Here is a 23,079-nt window from a genome sequence, read left to right as displayed (position 1 = left end):
TGGCGCCACTGCACTCCAGCCTGGGCAACAAGAGCAAAACTCTGTCTCAAAAAAAAAAAAAAAAGATAATAGAGAACAATGGCTTTGAACCCCAATTAGATGATATGTTACCCTCCCGACCCTCAAAAACAGAATTCAATTTTTCTCATTGGTAGACCTGTATTACAAAAACATTGTATTCAATTATTATTATATTTTGGATTTTGCCAATAAAAATTGTGGAAATTTGTTTTCTCTTATCATATATAAGTACTTTTGTAATATCTTTGGTTCACAAATACTTAAAATCTTTACTGTCTGGCTCTTTACAGAAAAAGTTTGCCTGCTCTGATTTAATCTACCAGAACAACAAACAAGCAGACAGACAATAACCCAAAGATTCCATTTTCTTTATAGTTCACTTCTTGTCAGGAAATATATCCTTGAATCTCAGTTAAATCCTTAGTTTTGTGGTTTTAGTGATTTCTTTTTGTATTGCCATGCCATCCGTGAAAAGCAAGGTCATCATGCCATTGTGGAAATCAGTTTTAATTTGCTCTGAGTCAGTTCTATGTAACATAATAATGAAATAATGAAACCCTTTATTTGCAATAAAGATTTAGTTTCCTGAATGGGTCAAGCTGGTTCTTGATTTATGGGAACCGTCTCCTCTAAAGTAGGGATGGGAAGGGTGGAGGTTGAGGATATCCATTGTGATTGAAGTGGTTGTGGATGGTAGTGAGTTCAGAGTCCCTTGAGCTACTGGGAGCAATGGAGTCAAGAGAACAAGAAGGAAGCCTCCCAGTGCCAGGAAGGAAGACAGGGCTCTGTGCAGGGATCAGGCACGGCCAGGGCTTGGCTCAGTCCTCTTCCTGGGCCAGAGCTGCCAGTGTCTCTCTCTGTCTCTGCATTCCACTCTCTCCTCTTCCTATGTTCTTTTGCATGTTTGTGTTCAAGAAGGGGAGAATAAAGAAGAGTAGCTCAGTTTAGGCCTGCCATATGGTGTGACTAAATGGTGAGCTATCTGAAGACAGAGACTTGACCTTACATTGCTTTGCATTCCCACTTATGTCTAAAAATAATAATCACAATAATGCTACATCCATAGTACTTCACATTTTACAAAACACTCTCATATTTAGTATTTCATTTGACCCTGTGAGGTACACGTGAGTTTTATAGATGAAGTTCAGAGAAGCTAAGTAATTAATCAAGATCGCATAGTCAGTATAATGCAGAGCTAGGACTTGAATCCAAAACTTCTACCTCCCAATCTGGTGCCCATTCCCCCTGCCTAGCACTATGCTGGACATAGATAGCTTCTGAGCCCTTGTTGGTTGATTGATTGGAGGACATCTAAGACTTTACTGCTCAAATGCTATTGTGCCAAAAGCCCTACCATTATATGTGCACGTTGCTTTGTTGAGGCACCCTCTTTCAAAATATGGATTGACATATTAAGGCATTAACACTTTTAAAGTGAGTTCTTTTCTTCACTTGCTTGCACCCAGAACAAGAATGTGAACATTAGGAGTTTTGCTGGTAGAGAGAATAAGGCTTCTGAAAAGGTAAACAAGGGAGGCTGTCAGATTTTTCCTCTTTCATAGTTTTTCCTGGGGTCTTACAAGACTTATACCACATGAAAACTTGTCCTTTTGTTCTCCTGGAGCATGGGAGAAACGAACTTGGAATCTTCCAGGTAATCTCAGTAACCGGTCTGCTGGCTGAACCTCTTGCAAGATGCAGGCCCACCTTATCCTGCTCCTGCAGGGTGGCATCCAGCCTCTGCATGACCATTCAGTCTGATGGGAGACTGAATAAACTGTCCCACCCTGGGACAATTCTAGCCATGGGGTATATTCATCTGCTTGGAGCTACAATCTGCCTGGGACTTTTGCTTCTTGGTTCCCATTCTGCCTTCTAGAACAATATAAATCAAGTCTCATGAATGCTTCCTCCATGTGACATCAGGAAACAATAGGCCAGTCTCTTTCTTACATATCCTCATCTCAGTCTCTATAGCTTCTGTCATTTCAATCCTTTCTCACATAATAAGATCTCAAGAACATTCTCAATCCTGGCTGCCATCTCTGTATATGCTATAGTTTCTCAACTCCTCTCATAAAACATGGTACTCAGAACTGACTGGTACTCATTTGTTCATATGTTCATTTATTCAACATATATTTATGGAGCTTACTGTATCCCAAACCCTGGGCCAATTTCTATACAAGATCAGATTCAATTCCCGACTGTGGTGCTTAATTTAAGAATCAAATCATCACATGCAAAAATAATTACAAACTGTGATACAGCCTGTGAAGAAGAAATGCAGCACAATTTTTTTTTGGGAGCTTCTTAACATTAGAAGTCAGCATTAAGGGAGAGCCTAGTGCTTCTGGCCTATGGAGACAGAACCCAGAGCTGCAGAAGCCCTAGAGGAGATTTAGGATGGCAAGTCCTGGGCTTTCAAGAGGGACCTAAGCACACTTTTTGACAACTCACTTCCAAACAGTAAGGAGTTCCAGGTATTTTCAGATCTGGTGGATTATACCAGAGTCATTCTGTCACCTGTGGTCTCTCTGTCTCACCTCGTTTTCTTCTTATCTGTTGGGAAAGACACAGGGAGAGACAGGCCAAAGTTGCACAAGAAGTCTTGGGAAAGGTTTTGGAAGAGTTTTGAGCCATGGCTCCCTAGGTTCAGCCAGTTCTGGGGAATGCTATGTTTGGGAAAGCCTTTGTTTTTGTAGACATCAAGTGCTGATTCTCAGCAGAGGCAGAGCTACATCCCCTCTAATGTCTTTCCTTTGCCAGGATGGGCAAAGGCTGGCTCAGTCATCCGAGGCTGGCCTCTGGCTATGCCTCCAAGCTCTGGATGTCCCCTCTGGCTGAGTGAATGGCAAAAGTCAGTGTGGCTCTTCCTGCTGGCCTTGGTGCAGCAACTGTCCTGGGTACAGGCTGGATGGCATATACCACAGTGAAGTGAGGCCCTGCTCTGTAGAAACCTAGCCTCCTTCCCTTGTCTCATAAATGACAAGAGACCATTCAATAGCTGCTATTGTTGCTACTCTTGTTTCTCTATTAACATCATTGCTGTCATTACTGCACACTGACTATTCTAATCACTAATAAGAGGAGTTTTCTTTTACCCAGAAGCCTGATAGCTTACCCAGGTCAGAAATAGTCAGAGGCATTATAAAAGGGCTTGTCCTGATTGCTCTGCCTGTGGAGTAGTCATCCTTTTATTCCTTTACTTTCCTAAAGAAGTTGCGTTCACTTTAAAAAAACAAAAAACAAACAAGGGCTTGTCCTGAAGATTAAGGACCCCTCGAGTGACACAGCCAGAGCCAGTGACAGGGTTCTGACCTTCCAGAAAATGAGGCACATTGGGATGATAAGGCCGAATGGTCTCCATCATAGACTTAAATGGAGTTTAATCCCCATCCATGTGGTGGACCAGGGAGGAAGGGGCCTACTCCCAATATTCTCTTTCGCTCTAGGCACTAAAGACCAGGATTTGGAGTGTGACCTCATTATTAAAAGGCAAGGAGTATATAAGGCCCAAAGAACTTGAGATCTGGGCTAACAAAAAAAGAGGCGAAAGTCTGGAAGAGAACACAAGAACAGGAGTCCTCTTTGGGGCTAATCTGAAGTCACACATTATGAAGGTGACTTGTTTTCCCTGCTTGATTTACCGAAAACCTTCCAAGAAGTAATTTCTCCAGCTATGCTTTGGGGACAGTTGAGTGAGTCTATAGTGCCTCCTTGAGGAAGCACCTGGAAACAAACACCCTGAAGTGAAATCAGTGTAGATTCATCTGTAGGCTTGGAAATTATAGTATGTGATAAGCACTTGTTAACATGTTGTTGGGGGATGTTGGGGTAACAAGGACTAACAAAAAAGTCACCATGCTGTTTTTCAAAAAGGAGAGTGAAACATATTTATTTCCCTTTGCAGTATTCAGGGAAAGGACATTCTGGTTCTTTAATTTAAAATATCTCTCAAAGTGAAAAATTCTCTGTCCTGACCCTCTGTTCCCCTGTAAACTTCTGATACATGGTGTAGACATCTGCGTGATCTAGTGCACTATGACAGGCACATCCCAGTGCCCTGGACGGATGATGAGGCCCAGTGTCTATTACATGTGAATATTGGTGTCTGGCTTGCCAGGGGATGCTGAGTGTGGCTAGTGTGAGTCAGCATCCTGGAACCCTGAGACCCCTGGGTGAACCCATGGGCTGGCTCCTCAGCAATCAGCTTACCAGTGGAATAAACTCTGGTCAGATTATTCCACTGAAATGGCAGCTAGTTTGTATGCTAGCTTTTCAGCTTTCTGGGTGAACCAACTCTAGCTTCAAGTTGCTACAAGTTCACTGTTACATTTGGCATTGTGTTAAGGAATCAGGCACCACTGAGTACTTGTAAGAGGAATGTTGTAATAAGCGTCAGAAAAACTGGGCTCACATCCCAGTCCTTTCGCTGATCAGCCATATGTTGTTGGGCAGATCACTTTACCTCTATATTTTCTAGTTTTCTCAAGTACAAAATGGCTAGGGGTGGGAAGAAAAAAAGAGGACATCGTTCCCTTTCAGGTCTAACCATCTTAGCACTAAGATGACTTGGGTATGGTCTTGGCAGTGCCTTGGGAGTGAAAGGAGATTACCCATTTCTCCATACTAATCACAGGCTCATGGAGCTGCTCTGGAGTTTGGCATTTCCAGTTTGTTTTGCTCTAGGCCCGTCCCCTGAGGTCTTCATTTTATGCCAAGTTTCATCTCCTACCATTATGACCAGAAGTGTAAATAAAAACGTATAGTTGCTCACCAGTTCCTAAAGAGACCCCTTTGCAGAGGTGTCTGAGATTTTTATTTTTCAGATCAGGGCCTGAGATATGAAGGAAGTGAGTGGGAAGAGCCCCTATGTTAGAGGCTAGGTGACAAAACAGCTGGCGAAGCTATTACCAGACTAATTGGACCCCCAGACTGGGTGGATTTGTGTTTGGTTGCTTTTTAGTTGTGACCTGGCATAGAATGCAGTTCAGCACCTTGCTCAGAGCTGATACTCAGTGAAGATGTGTTGAACTGAGACCAGGGCAGCAGAATTGGCAAGATCATGTGCTCCGGGGCATAAACCTACTTCAGGGTTGTACGTTTGTGTCTCCCCCAGTGGTGGTGAAGCTGCTGTACTGTCATTGAACTGTGTATGGAGTAGGAACTTAATGGCTTCTAAAGTGGGCCTGAGGCCTGATGGTGTTCTGACTGCCTTCTATAGGAAGTGTAGGCTCCTAGGCTTTTTGACTGGACTGGCCTGAAAGTGGCAAGGTGGGAGGCAGGCTCCTATGGAACAAGATGGGATTGGTCCTGTCCTGGGAGGCTTGGTGCAAAGGACAATGGAAGCCAGCGTCTGGGAGGCCAGTGACTTATCGAATGATGTACACAAATAAGACCAGACAGAGGTACAGGACGAATCTTCTCCAAGAGTCCTCACTGATGCAGAGTCCTTTAGCACAGATGACTCCAGGTGCCATTGCCTTTGAGCTGTCCTTGAGCTCATCTCGGGAACTCCTTTAGGAGGACTCCGAGTCTTAGGTATGAAGCTCTGTTTTTGTTCATTCAATGCAGGGAGATGGAAAAAAAGAGGAAACATGGGAAGGATGGAGAGGGAGGGAAAGGGGAAGTAAGAGGAGAGAGCAAAAGGGGCAAAGAGGGGAGCAGAGAGATGAGGAGAGAGAGAGAAAGGTGGAGGGAAAGCAGGGGAAAGAGAAGAGATGAGAAGGGGATCTGATGACTCCCTAGGGCAGCTGTAGAGTCAGGGGAGGTCCAGGCTATGGAGGTTTCTGTACCCATGTCTCCCTTTGCTTTCTTAGTTTTGTTCAGCCTGAGCCTCATCCCAAGATCCAGGGTCCTGTGCCATGGATTATACCACCCATGTGTGTCTACACCCAGAGCCAGTATTGCCACTGAGGAGACATATGCCATTTTTCAAAGTAGGAGCTCCTTAGGGTAGGGGGGCAATGATCTAACATGACATAAAATCCCACATCCAGAATCCACACAAGCCTCTCAAGTTTGTCACCAATGGGGCAAATTCAACAAGCATTCACTGTGTAAGCCACCATGTGTAGTGCTGGGAGGAAAGCCAGAGTTCCTGCCTCAAGGAACTTATGATTTAGTAGTGGTGGTGGTGTGCCCTTGTGTAAGCAAGAGAAATACATAGGTGTAGTGCAAGTGTGAACATTCTTTGTGGCTAATGATGGACTCCATGCTATAAGTACTCAGTGTTTACCAAGAAGAAAGATGCATATTGTTACCTCTAGTTTTGTTAACAGCTAGATCTAAGACAGGGAAGAGAGGATGTTTGCAGTTGGGATCCCTGCTCTGCACTGAATGCTGCCCAGACTACTTCTGTGCTCACCAGGAGAGGACCATTAAAGGCAAAAGGAGGAAATACATCTGGGCTTGCTGGTCTAAGCTGAGAATTTCAGGGCTGACATCTGAAGGCAGAGCCAAGAATAACTTCTAAGCAGTGAAAAATGTCAGACCCTGGGCTTGAGCCTCAGGGAGACTGAAGGGCAATTTAAATCTCTTTTCTGGTGGAGTAGAGGATGTTTTTATGGTTGGGATGGCTCGTGTTATCCTTCAAGGAGGCAGAGGTATGATGGTATGTCAGGTTCCTCCTGGGCCTGATTCTTTCTTTGAAATTTGCTTCTTCTATCCCTGAAGCACTTTGGAGTTGAGACTGAATAATAACCAGCCACATAAACCTGGGTTCTACCACAGAGTTCATCGTTAACAAACCGTGTGCCCTTGGGCTGGTAACTTCTTTCTCAGTTAAAGTACCCATTTGTTGACTTAGGAGCCAGAGGGTGTGTGAATGTCTGTAGACACCTGGTGGCAGTTTGGAGGAATTACGTTCAGTATCATCAGGGAGCAAATCCCTGTGCATGCTGCTCAGGTGTGTCCCAAGTGCCCAAAAGAGCTTCCTGGGTTTGGAAGCGGAATTAGTCAATCTGATATCAGTTTGAGGAGCTCATCCTGGGAAAAGAGTCCTGTTTTTAAAGTCATGCTTGTCCAGAAATTCGTCCTTGTTACTGGCCCAAATGTTTACATTTGATTTAGTTTTACCATTCCCACAGCCTCTGCAATCAATTTCCTTTCTTGGTTCTATAGATTTTATTCTAGAGGCAAAGTCCTGGGGGATTTAGGAGTAACACAGTGTCTTACACACAACAGAAGTTTTATGGTGCTTACCAAGTGTCTTTCAAGTTCTTACTATCATCCCCATCTTGTAGATGGAAAAATTAGGGCACAGAGAGGTTAAACAACCTACCCAAGGCCACACAGCTAGTCAGGGACATAAGCAGGATTTGCACCCAGACAGTTTGACTTCATAATCTCTACTTTTAACTTTCTTAACAACTGTTGACGGATGAACAGACGGGTGTAATTTGAGGGGCCCTGAAAAAGGTCTTACTCCAAAATATACTTTCCACTGAGGGAGTATAGTTGTATAATGTTTACCATAAAGCACTGCCCTTTTTCTGTTTCTTATAGTGCTTTTTAAAGTATAAATAGCCTATGAAGGGTTATATTAGCCCTTTAGTGTGAATTTATTCATTAGATTTTTTTATTGTCTTGTTTAATAAGTGCTAGAAGGGGCTAGAAGGAATTACTGTGGTCTGCAAAGGGATCTCAATAAATGGAACTGTTTTATTTCTTTGCCCTTGTTCTGAACTGTACTGAAGAATAGAAAGAAAATGTGGTGCTCAAAATGTCATCTTTTTTATTGATAGTGGTTAAGTAAGACATAGTAGCGCTAGGTCTGCTAGCTGGGGCTTGCTCATACTAGACCTGAGAATTAGGCTAACTTACCACCTAATCATGACAGGCCTGGGCATCCTTGCCTAAGAGTAAGTCCCTATTATGCCATAGGGATCTTTGCAGTTCCCAAGTAGAAGCAGAGCAGAGCTAAACCAATTATTCTTACAAAATTTACCAACCAGTTAAGTCCTTCTACCATCTCAGGGGCAAGGAGAAGAAAGGAGTGAAAAGAGGCCAGGAGTGGAGAAAAGGCGCTCACCTCTAGTAGAGACCTTAGACACCTAATAAAGCCTTCTCATCATACAGATACAATGGAATTCCAGAGAAGGGAAGGGACTTTGATAAACTAAGGTTGCAAGCTGTGAAGGGGCTGAGTCACACTGGATATGCTGATTTGGCTGCCGAGCTCCATCAACATTCCACTACAATGCTCTTTTCCAGGAAGAGTGAGCAGTGGGAGTGCTTTAGAACCTGGCATCCCAGGGACCTGGTGGGAAGGGGGAGCGAAGAAGTAAAGCTAGAGCAATATGCCCAGTGAACAGGTCCTAGGGTGAGCCCTCAGCACTTTGGATACTGGAGTCAAGCCCTCTTTCTTTTGCTGTCCTCCTTGAAGCTCCACTCAGTGTCAGAGAGGGAAGATTATTTAAGATCACCCACTATATGAGGATTTCTCAGAAACAGAACCAACAGCATGTGTATTTATAGAAAGAGATTTATTATAAGGAATTGGCTGATGTGAATATGGAAGCTGGAGAGTCCAAAATCTGCAGTGTAGGCCAGCAGGCTAGAAACTTGGGAGAGCTGATTATACACAATCCTAAGGCAGTCTGCTGGAGAATTTTCTCTTGCTCAGGGATGCTAGTCTTTTTGTTCTATTCAGGCCTTGAACTGATTGGATGAGGCCCATCCACATTAGGGAGGGCAATCTGCTTTACCCAAAGTTTACTGATTTAAATGTTAATCCCATCTAAAAATATCCTCTGAAATGTGAAAGGGAAGTTCACTATGACAAAAGAAAAAAATTAAGCAAAAGGTAAGTCATGCAAGCAACGGCCTTTCCTTTTGTTCCTAGGCAGATAGCTACTGATAAAAGGTTAAATATCTCCACTCTATGTTCACCCTACCTTGTGTAAAGCACTGATTTACTGAGCACGAGACAGAAACATAATTGACTATTCCCTTAACTTCTTCTTCTTTTATCTTGCAATATGTAGATTTAGTAATGTGACCCTACCCTCCCCATTTCTTCTCCACCCTGCTTTCACCCTTTAAATATTGAAGTCCTCAAAAATTATCATTGGAGAAAGCACAGACCTCTTTCTGGAGTGGTCCTTAACCTTGGCAAAATAAACTTCTAAGTTGATTTGAGACCTGTCTCAGATAATTTTTGGTTTACAAAATTCACACATAAGATTAACTATCACACCCAGTTTTTCCCTTGATTGACTCTGTGAGACTGAGTTTTCTCCTTTAGTCATCTGAGTACCACCTTCAAGATTTTTGCAATATCTTTGTATATATAATAATAATATTCTTATTTAATTTATTTATTTAGAGACAGAGTCTCACTCTGTTGCCCAGGCTAGAGTGCAGTGGCACGATCTCGGCTCACTGCAACCTCTGCCTCCCAGGTTCAGGAGATTCTCCTGCCTCAGCCTCCTGAGTAGCTGGGATTACAGGTGTGTGCCACTATGCCCGGTTAATTTTTGTATTTTTTGTAGAGACGGGGTTTCACCATGTTGGCCAGGCTGGTCTTGAACTCCTGACCTCATGTGATCCGCCCACCTCGGCCTCCCAAAGTGCTGGGATTAGAGGCATGAGCCACAATGCCCGGCCTAATATTTTTAAACCAATGTTAACTACTCACTTAAGAATTTAGCCTTACACTAATATTTGAGATAACCGGTTTGTTGGGCTGGTTTTAGTATTTTCTAACACAAATAAGAATAAATACTCAAACATTCTTAAAAAGTGCATGTAGCACTTAAGACTATCTTGGTACTCTATTTGGGAAACCATGTAGCCAAGGCTGTTGGGGCGAACCAAGGTGGTGGGGCTCCGACGAGCCAGCAGGGGGCGCACTTGCAGGTCACCTGAAGTCCTCATTTACAGGATAAGGTGGAGGCTGAGGGAAGTCTTTCAGAGGCCGGACGCTGGCACCGGACGGAGTAGGGAACCCCAGGCGTTATCCCACCAAAGGGTCCCAGCGCCTAGAGGGGCTGCGGAAAGCTCCGACAATACGAGGAGCCCTTGGGGCCCAGAGCGGGATCCTGCGCGCTGAGGCCCCATTCTCTGTTAGGATCACGGGGGCTGCCCCAGGCAGCTGCTGGGCCCGGTCGCGGACCTCGGCCAGAACATCCTCCCAGAACACGGAGGAATCTCACATTAGTGGCCTCCCTTGGTAGAGGTGGGGAGCCGAGGGGCGGCAGTGTGGAAGGGCCATCGGCCTAGGTCTTTCGTATCCCCTCCGGCCGCTCGGGGCTGTGCGTTCGGAAACAGCGAAACGAACGGCCTCAGGAATCTGGCCTCAGCCGAAGCACTGGTGAGCACAGGCTCCCGCGCCGAGGGAAGTAGGAAAAGCTGCTTCCGGGCGGAGGGGCTTCACTTCCGGGGCCCGCGTCCTCCCCGGGGGCTCCGGCGAGAAGGGCCTCTGGGAGCTTAAGGGCCCCGGCACGCGTCCCCCTGGCGCAGAGCTCGCTACCCGGGGCGCGGGCTGCCTCCTTGTTCTGGTGTGATCCGAATGTAACGGAGCGGGCTTTGGGATCCAGAACCCCGGACTGAGGTTGTGCTTGGCTTGAGGGGCGGGCTGGTAGGTCAGCCCCCTTGGGGTATCGTTGGTCCTCTCCAGGCGTGTCACATTCTGCCCTCACATGGTGCCTCGGTACTCCCCGAAAGTCATGCCTTGATTTTTCTTACTAATAATAGTTTACACTGTTTTACCGCTTCACTGCTTCACGTAAGTAAAACAATTATTTCAAAAGGAAATGTTGGTCATTTATAAAATGGTGGTAAAGATGGTACAGCGGATTAATGTGAGGATTAAATGAGATGATACATGAAAGTGCTTAAAACAGTACAGGGTACTTACCGTTATTATTGTTAAGTAAGTGAGTTCTGGGAAACAGTGGGTTTATGGTCCTTCACAGCAGGTTTTGGAAACGTCTGATTTCCAGCCTACCCTCCTTCCTCCTGTTGCCGTCTGTTGCCTGATTGTTCTCACTGGCTGAAAGGAGATAATCCCTGCCACTCCATTTACCACTGAAAATTCTTGTCAGTTTGGTTGCTTAGGTAGCTACTAAGAGTTGCCAGCAGGTGGACCCAGAGCACGCGGTTGTGTTTGTCTTTTTGGGTCCCATGTTTAATTAATAATTTAGTAGGGACGTACTGAACACTTATTCCACACTATGGTACACTGTACCAGGGGATAGAGGGATGCTTGAGGGTGTGGGAGGCCGACCCTGGTCTCAGGGAGAATATAAATGATTTATTATTCTGGTCTTTCACAAGATTTTGGCCTTTTTTAAAGATTCATTCATGTATTCATTCAACAAATATTTATTGGATGTTTACTCTGTTCCAGTTTCCACTCAGAGATGTGAAGTATATCAATGAATAGAATAGACAAAGATCTTTGCCTTCATAGAGATCACATTCTAGCACACAACAATAAAGATAATAAATTATGTGAAATGTTAGAAGTGTTATGAAAAAGAAAAAATGTAGATAAGTGTTTGTGTGGGTAGGGTTGGTGGGATGGGCAGGTTGCAGTATGAAATAGAGTGGTTAGTATTAAATAGGCTTCATTAGGAAGGCAAGATTGAGCAAAGATTCAAAAGATGTGAGGAAATTAGATCTGGCGGGAAGAGTGTTCTAGATATGAAAAAATTGGAGTTATTACATTTACTCCTTTAAAGATGAGGTAATTGAGGTTCAGATAAGTGACTTGTTTAGCGTCTTATAAGAGGTTTCTAACAAAACTGGTCTGGTTTCACGTCCTCATTTCCAGTCGTGTTCATTCACCAGATCACATTACCACTCGGTGTTTTTAGGGTGATGGAGACTTCACAGTACATAACTTGCTTAAATCATGACTCAGGTTATCTTGGCATACTTCCCATCATTGGGTAATACCAAATTCTCTGTGATCTTTCTTTTTATACATAATCAGTAAATATTTATTTTGCCAACTGGTGTGGAGGATAGAAATGAGGCATAAAGCGTGTCTCCTGCCCATAAGGGACAAATAATCTATACATAACCATTTTGGCCTTCATCTCTTTTTCATCTACTTTCTCCATTTCCCCCAAGACAAGCCCACTGATAATCTGTACCTACAGCTTAGAATTAGGTCAGGTCCTTAAACTTGGTCACCCATTCTTGGTTTGTAGGTTCCAGAATTTCACTGGATTCCTTTTGCTGACAGTCGTTATGCCTCTGGTTATCCCCCAGGTCTCTACTCCCTTTATCCTGTGTTGAACTTGTCTATGAGACTGAGCTTATGCTATGCTTTTCACTCCTCAATTAGATATTCCATCTGGATCCTTAGTTCCCCTCTAGAACTGCCTCCTTGTCTCTTGTATTCTCAGTTGTTGAGATCTTTCCACTTGAGTGGAGACTTTGCATCGCTCCTATTTGGGAGTTGTGCCCCTTGTTCGCTGTGCTTGCTCCCATTGAGCTGCCTCTCTGAGCCTGAGTCAGTTCTCTTCACCTCTGGCCCAGGGAACTCTGGACATGTGCCACACCCCTTTCCCTTCATGCCTACACTTGCTGGGAGGATATTGTGGTGCCTTGTGTTAAAAGTCCTGGGTTATGGCATATGTGAAACAGCCGCGAAGGACAGAAGACTATTTTTAGGTAATTAATTGCCTGGGAACTAGTTGTTTAAAGGAGAAAGGTGTTCGGTAAGCCTGAGTGGGTAAGAATGAGGAAGGTGGAACTCAAGCCTGTTCTTGAGGGATGGGTAGAATTAACAGGTGTAGGGGAGAGAACAGGGTTGGGGGTGAACCTAGTATGTTGTGAGCCAGTAAGGAGATTAGCCTAAGTGGAGTGGAGAAGATGTGTTTGGGAGTGGTGGTGGGAAGAGGATAGATAGGCAGGGCTGGATTAGAGCAGAGCCTGGAGCATCAGCTTGAGAAGTTTGCATTACAACATCATAAATTATTTTTAAATATTTTATGGTTTTTGGGAAGCTGGCATGAAGGCACAATGACAATGTGTCATTAAGATCTGTATATCTACCTGCCTATCTTTGATCATCTCAAATTTGCCGTGTCCCTGAATGCCCCATATGAAAGAGGTTCCCTTGGTTATTTTGTCACAGCATTATTTACTTTTTCAGTTTTTTCTAGTGTGCCCTAGAATGAATGTTGCCAGAAAGCAAGGACTTGTTCTGCCTCCTTGTTGAATGCCCAGAATGTAGAACAGTTTCAGATACACATTCAATGCTTTAAAAATATTTGTTGAATGAATGAATGCCCTGAGCTAAGTTTATTTCTTTAAACCTGATCTATTCTACCTTCTGAATTCTTGAATTCTGTTAGTGCTAACACCATCTATTTGGTCTGCTAAGTTGGATACTGGGAGTCAATTTTGATGAAGACGTGAGTATAGGTCTTGACCATTCTTAAACTTCACATGAGGATTGTATTCCCACTGAAGCCTTGTGTTTTACTCCATTATGCCAAGTTAACACAATGCAGCATGTTGCATTTTAGATATGAAGACAGAAAACATCAAACATGAACAGTGAGGCTAAAGGAATGAGAAGTTATTGGGAGCCAGGGCCATGGGCAAATTGTAAATTGTATGTTTCTAAATGTAACCATCATATTACCTGTTCTGTCCTCTTCCAAGGAGAAGAATCATGTAATGGTTAAGAACATGGTCCCTGGAGTTAGGCTGCCTGGGCTCAAATTCTGGCTCAGCCACTTACTAGCAGTGTACCCTTGGGAAAGCTGCTTAACTTCTCTGTTTCTCAGTTTTCTCATCTATAATATATGGGTAAGAATAATACTTACAGAGTTATTGTGAGGATTAATATGTGGGAAGTTCTTAGAGCAGTGCTAGCATATAGTAAATGCTCATCAAATGTTATTATTAGCTATATTAGCTATTATTAGCTGTTAATATTTAGTGGGCCATTGAAACAGCATAGGCTCTATTGCCATTTGGGCTGCTGATCTGAAACAGGTGGCCAGACTTCATTGAGGGATGACCTTTGCAAGGTGTGATTGAAGGTATGGGATTGAAGGAAATTGGGGATTTTTTGAGAGAGGACTGAGTTCCTGCAGGAGATATAGTCACCCCAAAGGGAGGTACCAGGTCCAGATGGAATTATTTCCGGTGGAATGTGCACACAAATTCTTTGACACAACTAAGGAAGTATTACTACTTAGTTATCTATATGTGAATCTGCACAGAAAACTAAAAGAACTCTGTTGTTACCTTGTTTTTGCTTTTTTGGGGGAGAAGACAATCAAGTTTGAAGCCAGGCAAACCTTTGAACATTGTTATTAGGGCAGAAAAAGCCTTCTTCCTCTACTTTCCCATCCTCTCCTTCCTCGCTGTCTGTTTCTCCCTCTCTGTAAACACAATGGGACATTTCATTTCAAGAGTGTGTCTTGTTGAGGTGGGGCAGAAGGGTTTGGTGGTTTTATCAGACTGTTTAACCATAAAAAGTTTTGCATCCCTGTGTTCCTGTGCCCCACCATTTCAGGCACTTGGTATTTTTATTGCCTCACCCCCATCAACAGAGAAAAGGTGGATTTGATGTCATTTATTTATTTATTTATTTTATTTATTTTTTTGAGACGGAGTCTTGCTCTGTCCCCCAGGCTGGAGTGCAGTGGCGCGATCTCGGCTCACTGCAAGCTCCGCCTCCCGGGTTCACGCCATTCTCCTGCCTCAGCCTCCCGAGTAGCTGGGACTACAGGCGCCCGCCAACACGCCCGGCTAATTTTTTGTATTTTTAGTAGAGACGGGGTTTCACCGTGTTAGCCAGGATGGTCTCGATCTCCTGACCTCGTGATCTGCCCGCCTCGGCCTCCCAAAGTGCTGGGATTACAGGCTTGAGCCACCGCGCCCAGCCTGATGTCATTTATTATATACTTTAAAGTAATTTTATTTTGCTGAATTTGTAAATACATGCAAATGAAATATTTTAGAGCTACAAAAACAACCATGGCCAGATATGTGAAGTATGAACGAGGTCTTTCCCAGTCCCCTTCTGGGTTTTGCACAGATTTATTCTGAGGGTCCCTTAGTCCAAACTGGGGGATCCATGGACAAAGAGGTCAACATTCTTCTCTTCTAAATTCAAAAGGCAAGGTGCAGGTATGAGACATTAAAGTTTGAAAGAAGATGCTACTGGGAACATTTTTTTCCTTCTACTCTACCCCTATCCAGAATAGAAAAAAGACCATCTAAACAAGAGTGGAGAGGAGTTTGGAGAAAAAGTAGAATAGGTTGTAGTGTATGGGCTGGGCCTGTGCTCTTCCCTTGCCCCAGACTGAGTGTGAGGAGTGGTGAATAAGAACACCACAAACCTGTCTGTATGTATGGGAATCCCAGAGCTGAGAGAACACGTGTCTCCTTTTCTTAGTGTCACCAAGATGACTGCAAACGCTGTAGAGAGGCCCTTCAGTGCTGTGGAGTGGAAAACTTGATTTCACATGTTTGGCCTTGCTTGTTGCAGAAATTCAGACCCCTGAGTTTCTCTTAGCCCTAAAATGGCATGAGAGGACATCTGAAATTATCAATTATTCTTGTTCCCTTCTTAGATTCTTGCTTGTCTTCCTTTTACCATTCTGATCTATCTTTAAGAGAGGTCACTTTTCAAATTCTATCTTTAAGAGGTTTTAGGTCTCAATATATTGGGTTTTCCCTTCAATGTGGGTCCATTTTGGACTCTAAACCTCAAGTTTCCTCTTATGTGGTTCCCTCTTTACATTTATTCCTTGATACTTTCCCAGACCTGTTTCCAGAGCCAAAACCATCTCTTCATTTAAAATATTCTGAAATTTCTTTATCTACTCCCTTAAGTCATTTCACTCTTTCTGAGCCAATCTGATTTTCCAAGATTTTACTGATTGGCCTTTAGCTTTGGGATAATGTCCTTCAGCATTCCCTCCTCTTTGGTGCAGTTGGCAGTTTCATTTCCAATATATTAGGGCCCCAGTCATCATTGTCATTCTTTTCTTTTCTTTTTTCTTCTCTTTTCTTTTCTCTTCTCTTCTCTTTTCCCTTTCCTTTCCTTGCCCTGCCCTCCCCCATTCTCCCTCCCCACCCATCCCCCATCCCCCTCTCCCCTCCCCTACCCACCCCCTCCCTCTTTCTTTTCTTTCTTTCTCTTTCTTTCTTTCTTTCCTTCCTTCCTTCCTTCCTTCTTTCTTTCTCCTCTCTTTCCTCTCTTTCTTTCTTCTTTCTTCTTCTCCTCTTCCTCCTCCTCCTCCTTCTTCCTCCTTCTTCCCTTTCTCCTTCTCCTTCTTTCTTTCCTCTTCTTCCTTCTTCTTTCTTCTTTTTTCTCCCTTCCTCCTTCCTTTTTCCCCTTCCCGCTTTCCTTTTCCTCCTTCCTTCTCTCTCCTTTCTCCCTCTTCTCCTCCTCCTTCTCCTCCTTTCTTCTCCCTTTTCTTCTCTTCCTCCTCCTTCTCATCTTCTTCTCCTCCCCCCTCCTCCTTTCTTTCTTCTCCTTCTCCTCCTCCTCTTTCTTTCTTTGTTTCTTTCTTTCTTTCCTTTTTCTTTCTTTCTTTCTTTCTTTCTTTCTTTCTTTCTTTCTTTCTTTCTTTCTTCTTTCTTTCTTTCCTTTCTTTCCTCCTCCTCCTTTCTCCTCTTTTCTTCTTTTTCTTTCATTTGTTCTTTCTTTCTTCCTCTCTGTCTCTCTTTCTTTCTTTTCTCTTTCTTTCATTCATTTGTTCTTTCTTTCTCTCTCTTTTTTCTCTCTCTTTTCTTTCATTCATTGCTTTCTTTCTCTCTTCCTTCCTTTTTCTTTTCTTTCTTTCTCCCTCCTCCTCCTCATGATCCTCCTCCTCCTTCTTGTTCTTTTGGCTTATTGGTAAAATCTACTGCTCCTTTCTGATTGAACCCATAGCTTTGGGTCAATGAATTACAAAGTTAGAGTTTCAGTAGGATTTTTGAAGTAACTACCTCCTCACCTTAACCGAAACTAGACTTTTCCTGAATGATACTACTTTTCAGCAGTTCCAAGTATAGGTTACGCATTCTCCCTCTGTTGTGTTGTAGCCTAGAGGTGCGCTGAGCATGATTTTGTTGCTCACCACTGTGGCTTCTTTCAATAACCACTCCTTCAATGATGCACATACATTCCACCCTCTTTCCATCCTTACTTTTTCCTTGACTGATCTCCTTCCCCTATAACCACATAATCTTCAGTGGGGACTTTGGCAACTGTCTATTTCTTTCCACCCTAGCTATTATCATCATTCTGGAAAACTTCAACAATCATGTTGGTGATGCATCTGGATCCATCATTTCTTACACTCCATTGATCTCTACCTCCACTCTACCTCAGCCAGCCATTCAAATGACCACCCGCTGGACCTTGTCATCAACCATAACTTCTCTGCCTCTAAAGCTGTGAACCCTGAAATGTCACTCATTGATCACACAGAATAGGCTTTTAGCTGTCCTACTCTTAAGTTCCCACTAAGCCTGTTCTTAAAAAATAATATTTTTATTTTTATCTTGAGTAATTGCATGGCTACCATCTAGAGCTGATAGTAGTAAACTTTTTGTCATATTTGCTTCAGGTCTTATTAAAATGAATAAAACATTGCAGGTAAATTTAAGTTTCCTGTGTTTCTCACCCCCAAGTTCTAATTTTTTTTTCTTATCAGAAGTACCACCATAATTAATTTGGTAAATATGTGTGATGTATGTGTATAAATATATGTGTATATATATGTATAAAATATGTAACTACATTTTAAAATTTATGTAATGTACTGTACATATTAATAGTTTGCAACTTGATTTTCACTCAAAGTTATTATGTTTTTAAAATCTATGTGTATATATAATAGTTATTTTCTTCTAGGTGCACTGTAGCTTTCCAATATAAGCATATAGTATACTTTATCCATTTTCCAAATTCACTATTACAAACAATGCTGTATTAAACACCCTTGTAAATGTCTTCCCAAACAAAATAGGTCAGTGTAGTGCCATGGCTAAGGTAGCACCACAGCTAGACTATATGGCACCTTTGTGTGATTAAGAAAGACTTCCTCTTTTTATGGACCTGGTCCTCTGAGCTCACAGCTTGGCAAATAGAAAGTGCCTGGGGCAAAGTTAAAAGCACTCAGGTGGATGTAGCTTTTAACTAGGTATGCATGGATTATTAACTGGGACATGGATTGGATTTCTGTGCCAACTTGCTCCCTCTTGGCACCACTGGGACAGTGAATGAATTGCATAGCCACATGTGGTGCCCTGGGTTAAGAACAAAATCTTTAGAGTCACATTGCTTGGTTTCAGTAGCAGCTATGTGACCATAGCAAATTACTTAACCTCTGTGCCTCATCAGTAAAATGGTGATATGGAATGATCTATCTCCTAGGGTAATTGAGAGAGTTATACGTAGTAGTGCTTAGTGCATAGTAAGTTTTATATAACTATTAGATATTATTATCACAAATATAGGTAAATCTTGGAGATATTGCAGGTTCGGTTCCAGACTACTGCATTAAAGAGAATATTGCAATAAAGTGAGTTACATGAATTGTTTGGTTTCCCAGTGCGTATAAAAGTATGTTTACACTATAGAGTAGTCTCTATTGAGTGTTCAATAGCATTATGTCTAAAAAAGTATACATTCCTTCATTGAAAATACTTTAATGCTAAAAAATGCTAATGAACCTTCAGCAAGTTGTAGTCTTTTTGCTGGTGAAGGGTCTTGCCTTGATGTTGATGGCTGCTGGCTGATTAGGGTGGTGGTTGCTGAAGGTTAGGGTGGCTGTGGCAATTTCTTAAAAGAAGACAACAGTGAAGGTTGCTGTGTTGACTGACTCTTCCTTTCATGAGAGATTTCTCTCTAACATGCAGTGCTGTTTGATACAGTTTTACCCACAGTATAATTTCTTTCAAAATTGGTCAATCCTCTCAAACCCTGCCACTGCTTTATCTACTAAGTTTATGGAATATCATAACAGTGTTCATAGCATCTTCACCAGGTGTAGATTCCATCTCAAGAAATCACTTTCTTTGCTCATTCATAACCAACTTCTCATCTGTTTAAGTTTTATCATGAGATTGTAGCAATTAAGTCATCAGGCTCTACTTTTTTTTAAAAATTTTTAATCAATTTGTTTTTATTGTTTTTTATTCGACTTTTAAGTTCTGGGGTACGTGTCCATGATGTGCAGTTTGTTACCTAGGTAAATATGTCAGGCTTTACTTCTAATTCTAGTTCTCTTGCTATTTCCACCACATCTGCAGTTACTTCTTCCACTGAAGTCTTGAATCTCGAAGTGATCTATTAGGGTTAGAATCAGCTTCTTTCAGACCCCTGTTGATATTTTGACTTCTCCATGAATCATGGATGTTCTTAATGACTCCTAGAATGGATAATCCTTTCCAGAAGATTTTCAATTTTCTTTACTCAGATCCATCAGAGGAATCACTATTTATGGCAGGTATAATCTTCCAAAATGTATTTCTTCTTCTTTTTTTGAGACGGAGTCTTGCTGTCGCCCAGGCTGGAGTGCAGTGGCGCGATCTCGGCTCACTGCAAGCTCCACCTCCTGGGTTCACGCCATTCTCCTGCCTCAGCCTCCCGAGTAGCTGGGACTACAGGCCCTGCTACCTCGCCTGGCTAATTTTTTGTATTTTTAGTAGAGACGGGGTTTCACTGTGTTAGCCAGGATGGTCTCGATCTCCTGACCTCGTGATCCGCCTGCCTCAGCCTCCCAAAGTGCTGGGATTACAGGTGTGAGCCACCGCGCCCGGCCCCAAAATGTATTTCTTAAATGAGAAGACTTGAAAATTGAAATCACTCCTTGATCCATGGGCTGCAGAATGGATGTTGTGTTAGCAGGCACAGGAACAACACCCTTGTACATTTTTATCAGAGCTGTTGGATGACCAGGTGCATTGTCAATGAGCAGTAATATTTTGAAAGGAATCTCTTTTTTCTGAGTAGTAGGTCTCAACAGTGGGCTTAAATAGTTAGTAAACCATGCTGTAAACAGATGTGCCATCATCCAGGCTTTGCTGTTTCATTTATAGAGCACAGGCAGAGTAGATTTAGCATGATTCTTAAGGGCTCTAGGATTTTCAGAATGGCAAATGAGCATCGGCTTCAACTTAGTCACCAACTGCATTAGTCCCTTACAAGAGAGTCAGCCTGTCCTTTGAAGCTTTGAAGCCAGAGAATTGATGTCTCTGTGGCTATAAAAGTCTTAGGTGACATCTTCCTGTGAATAGAATGCTGTGTTTTCTACATTGAAAATCTGTTGTTTAGTGTAGCCACCTTCATGACTTATCTTAGCTAGATCTACTGGATAACTTGCTGCAGCTTCTCCATCAGCATGTGCTGCTTCACCCTGCACTTTTATATTCTGGAGATGGCTTATATCCTTAAACCTGAAGAATCAACCTCTGCTAGCTTCAAACGTTTCTTCTGTAGCTTCCTTACCTCTCAGCCTTCATAGAATTGAAGAGAGTTAGGGCCTTACTCTAGATTAGGCTTTGGTTTAAGATAATGGTGTGGCAGGTTTGATCTATCTAGATCACTAAAACTTTCTCCAAGTCAGTGGTAAAGCTGTTTTGCTTTCTTATCATTCATGTGTTCACAGGAGTAGCACTTTTAATTTTCTTTAAGAATTTTTCATTTGCATTCACAAACTTGGCTAACTGGCACAAAAGGCCTAGCTTTTGGCCTCTCTCTGCTTTTGACATGCTTTTCTCACTAAGTTTAATCATTTCTATTTATTTATTTATTTTTGAGATGGAGTCTTGCTCCGTCGCCCAGGCTGGAGTGCAGTGGCATGATCCCGGCTCACTGCACCCTCTGCCTCCCAGGTTCAATCAATTCTCCTATGTCAGCCTCCCGAGTAGCTGGGACTACAGGCACCCACCACCACGCCTGGCAAATTTTTGTATTTTTAGTAGAGACAGGGTTTCACCGTATTGATTAGGCTGGTCTTGAACTCCTGACCTCAGATGATCTGCCTGCCTTGGCCTCCCAAAGTGCTGGGATTACAGGTGTGAGCCACCGTGTCCAGCCCAGCTCTTATTTTTTATTTAAAGTGAGAGACGTGGCTGTGCCTGGTGGCTCATGCCTGTAATCCCAGCACTTTGGGAGGTCGAGATAGGTGGATCACTTCAGGCCAGGAGTTTGAGACTAGCCTAGGTAACATAATGATACCCCATTTATACAAAAAATTTAAAAATTAGAAGGGCATGGTTGTGTGTACCTGTAATCCCAGCTACTTGGGAGGCTGAGGCATAAGAATTGCTTGAACCCGGGAGGCAGAGGTTGCAGTGAGCTGAGATCTTGCCACTGCACTCTATCGTGGGCGATAGAGTGATACTCTGTCTCAAATAAATAAATAAAATAAAGTGAGAGACATGTGACTCTTCCATTCACTGGAACACTTAGAAGCCATTGTCTGGTTACTAACTGGCGTAATTTCAATATGGTATCTTAGGGAATAGATAGGCCTGACTAGAGGGAGAAAGAAAGGGGAGCAGCTGATCACTGGAGGAGTGAGAACACTCATTTATCGATTAAACTCTCTGTTTCATATAGGAAAGGTTTGTGGTGCCCTCAACAATTACAAGTGTAACAGCAAAGATCACTTATTACAGATCACCATAGCAGATATAATAGTGAAAAAGTTTGAAATACTGTGAGAATTACCACAATGTGACACAGAAACATGAAGGGAGCACGTGCTGTTGGAAAAATGGTGCTGATAGACTTGCCTGACAGGGTTGCCTCAAACCTTCAATTTGTAGAACACACAGTCTGTGAAGCACAATAAAGTGGAGCACAATAAAATGAAGTATGTCTGCATGCAAACTGCTCTGAGGTCTACGAATAGGAGTAGAACTGCTGGTAGACAGGGTATGCACTTTTCAAATAAATCTGTTCCTTATCCTGTCTCTATTTTTTCAGTCTGCCAGTCCCCTTCCTGCCTTCTTTCATATCTATCTAGGATTCCATCATCACACTTTTGAAATTGTGGGCCTCAATCATGTTATAATGCATTGTGATTGTTGTCAGCAATTGGTAAGCATCTCAAAAAAGAACAAACCAAGTTACCCAGATCACTCCCCAAAGTGGGCAGAAGAGAAAAGGATTGGGTTAAAGGTTGCAATAACAGTGACCCCCTCCTGCCAGGCATGATGAATCTTCCTATCTAGACACACTTGCTGTAATCTCCTTTTGTTTCCCACTCTACTTCCTTTGAGAGATGTCAGAGATAATGATGGTGAGTGGGCTAAATTCATTTTCTTGCTCTCACTTCCTTCTCCACTTGGCTCTTACCTTCACCTCCACTACTCCCCATGCACACACGCCTTCAGATATAATGTTTACAGCTACTTATTGCCTTTTATTTGCTGTGCTCTCACTGCTAATTATCCTACGTTATGTTTCATTCTCTTTGGTTTTGTTGCCAAGAAATATCCCTATATCCTTACTCCCTGCCATCCCTTGCTCTACTAGAAATCTGGTTTTCCTTTAATGATGCTGTTTTCCTTTTTCTATGAAGTGGATCCTAGCTGTTCTGGTGAAGTCACTGTGGGCTAGTAGATTGAGAATGAGTTCATAGTCACACTTGAGTTCAAATCTGGACTACATCATAGGTGAGCTGTGTGTCCTTGGATTTATAACTTGTAAGAACCTCAGTTTGCATACTGAGGAGAAGTTTAAGGATCTCTGCATCAAAGAGTTATTGTGAAGATAAAAAAGGGGTAAGTAATGAGACATTGGTACATAGCTCCTAGTATATTCCATATTGTTAGTTTTATTTTACCTGAAAAGTTGCTGCTGCTAACAAGGCCCATCTTTCCTACAATAATGGAGTCAAGAGTGTAAGGTCTTGCCTAAGGGAAATTTGGCTATAAAATTATCCCTCCCTTCACACACATATAGTTTGGGCCAAGGAGGGGGCCTGTAAGGCAGCAATCCCCAACCTTTTTGGCAGCAGGGACTGGTTTCATAGAAGTCAATTATTCCATGGATGGGAGAACAGTGGGGGTGGGATGGTTTAGGGATGAAACTGTTCCATCTTGGATTATCAGGCATTAGATTCTCAT

General features: G+C 42.8%; 1 protein-coding gene across 1 annotated transcript in view; it reads right to left on the bottom strand.

Moving 5' to 3' along the window:
• Positions 1-10,313: 10,313 nt before the first annotated feature.
• The window catches only part of HRNR (hornerin), a 30,624-nt gene continuing 17,858 nt past the window's right edge, over positions 10,314-23,079 (bottom strand). Inside the window, exon 3 of the mRNA XM_058439728.1 lies at positions 10,314-10,711. Within this exon, the coding sequence (XP_058295711.1) occupies positions 10,314-10,711 (398 nt within the window). The remainder of the gene's footprint in view (positions 10,712-23,079) is intronic.

This window comes from Hylobates moloch, unplaced genomic scaffold, assembly GCF_009828535.3.
Source record: "Hylobates moloch isolate HMO894 unplaced genomic scaffold, HMol_V3 SCAFFOLD_5, whole genome shotgun sequence".
Lineage (NCBI taxonomy): Eukaryota > Metazoa > Chordata > Mammalia > Primates > Hylobatidae > Hylobates > Hylobates moloch.
Note: the sequence above shows the minus strand (reverse complement) of the source record. Positions and strands in the feature narration are given on the sequence as shown.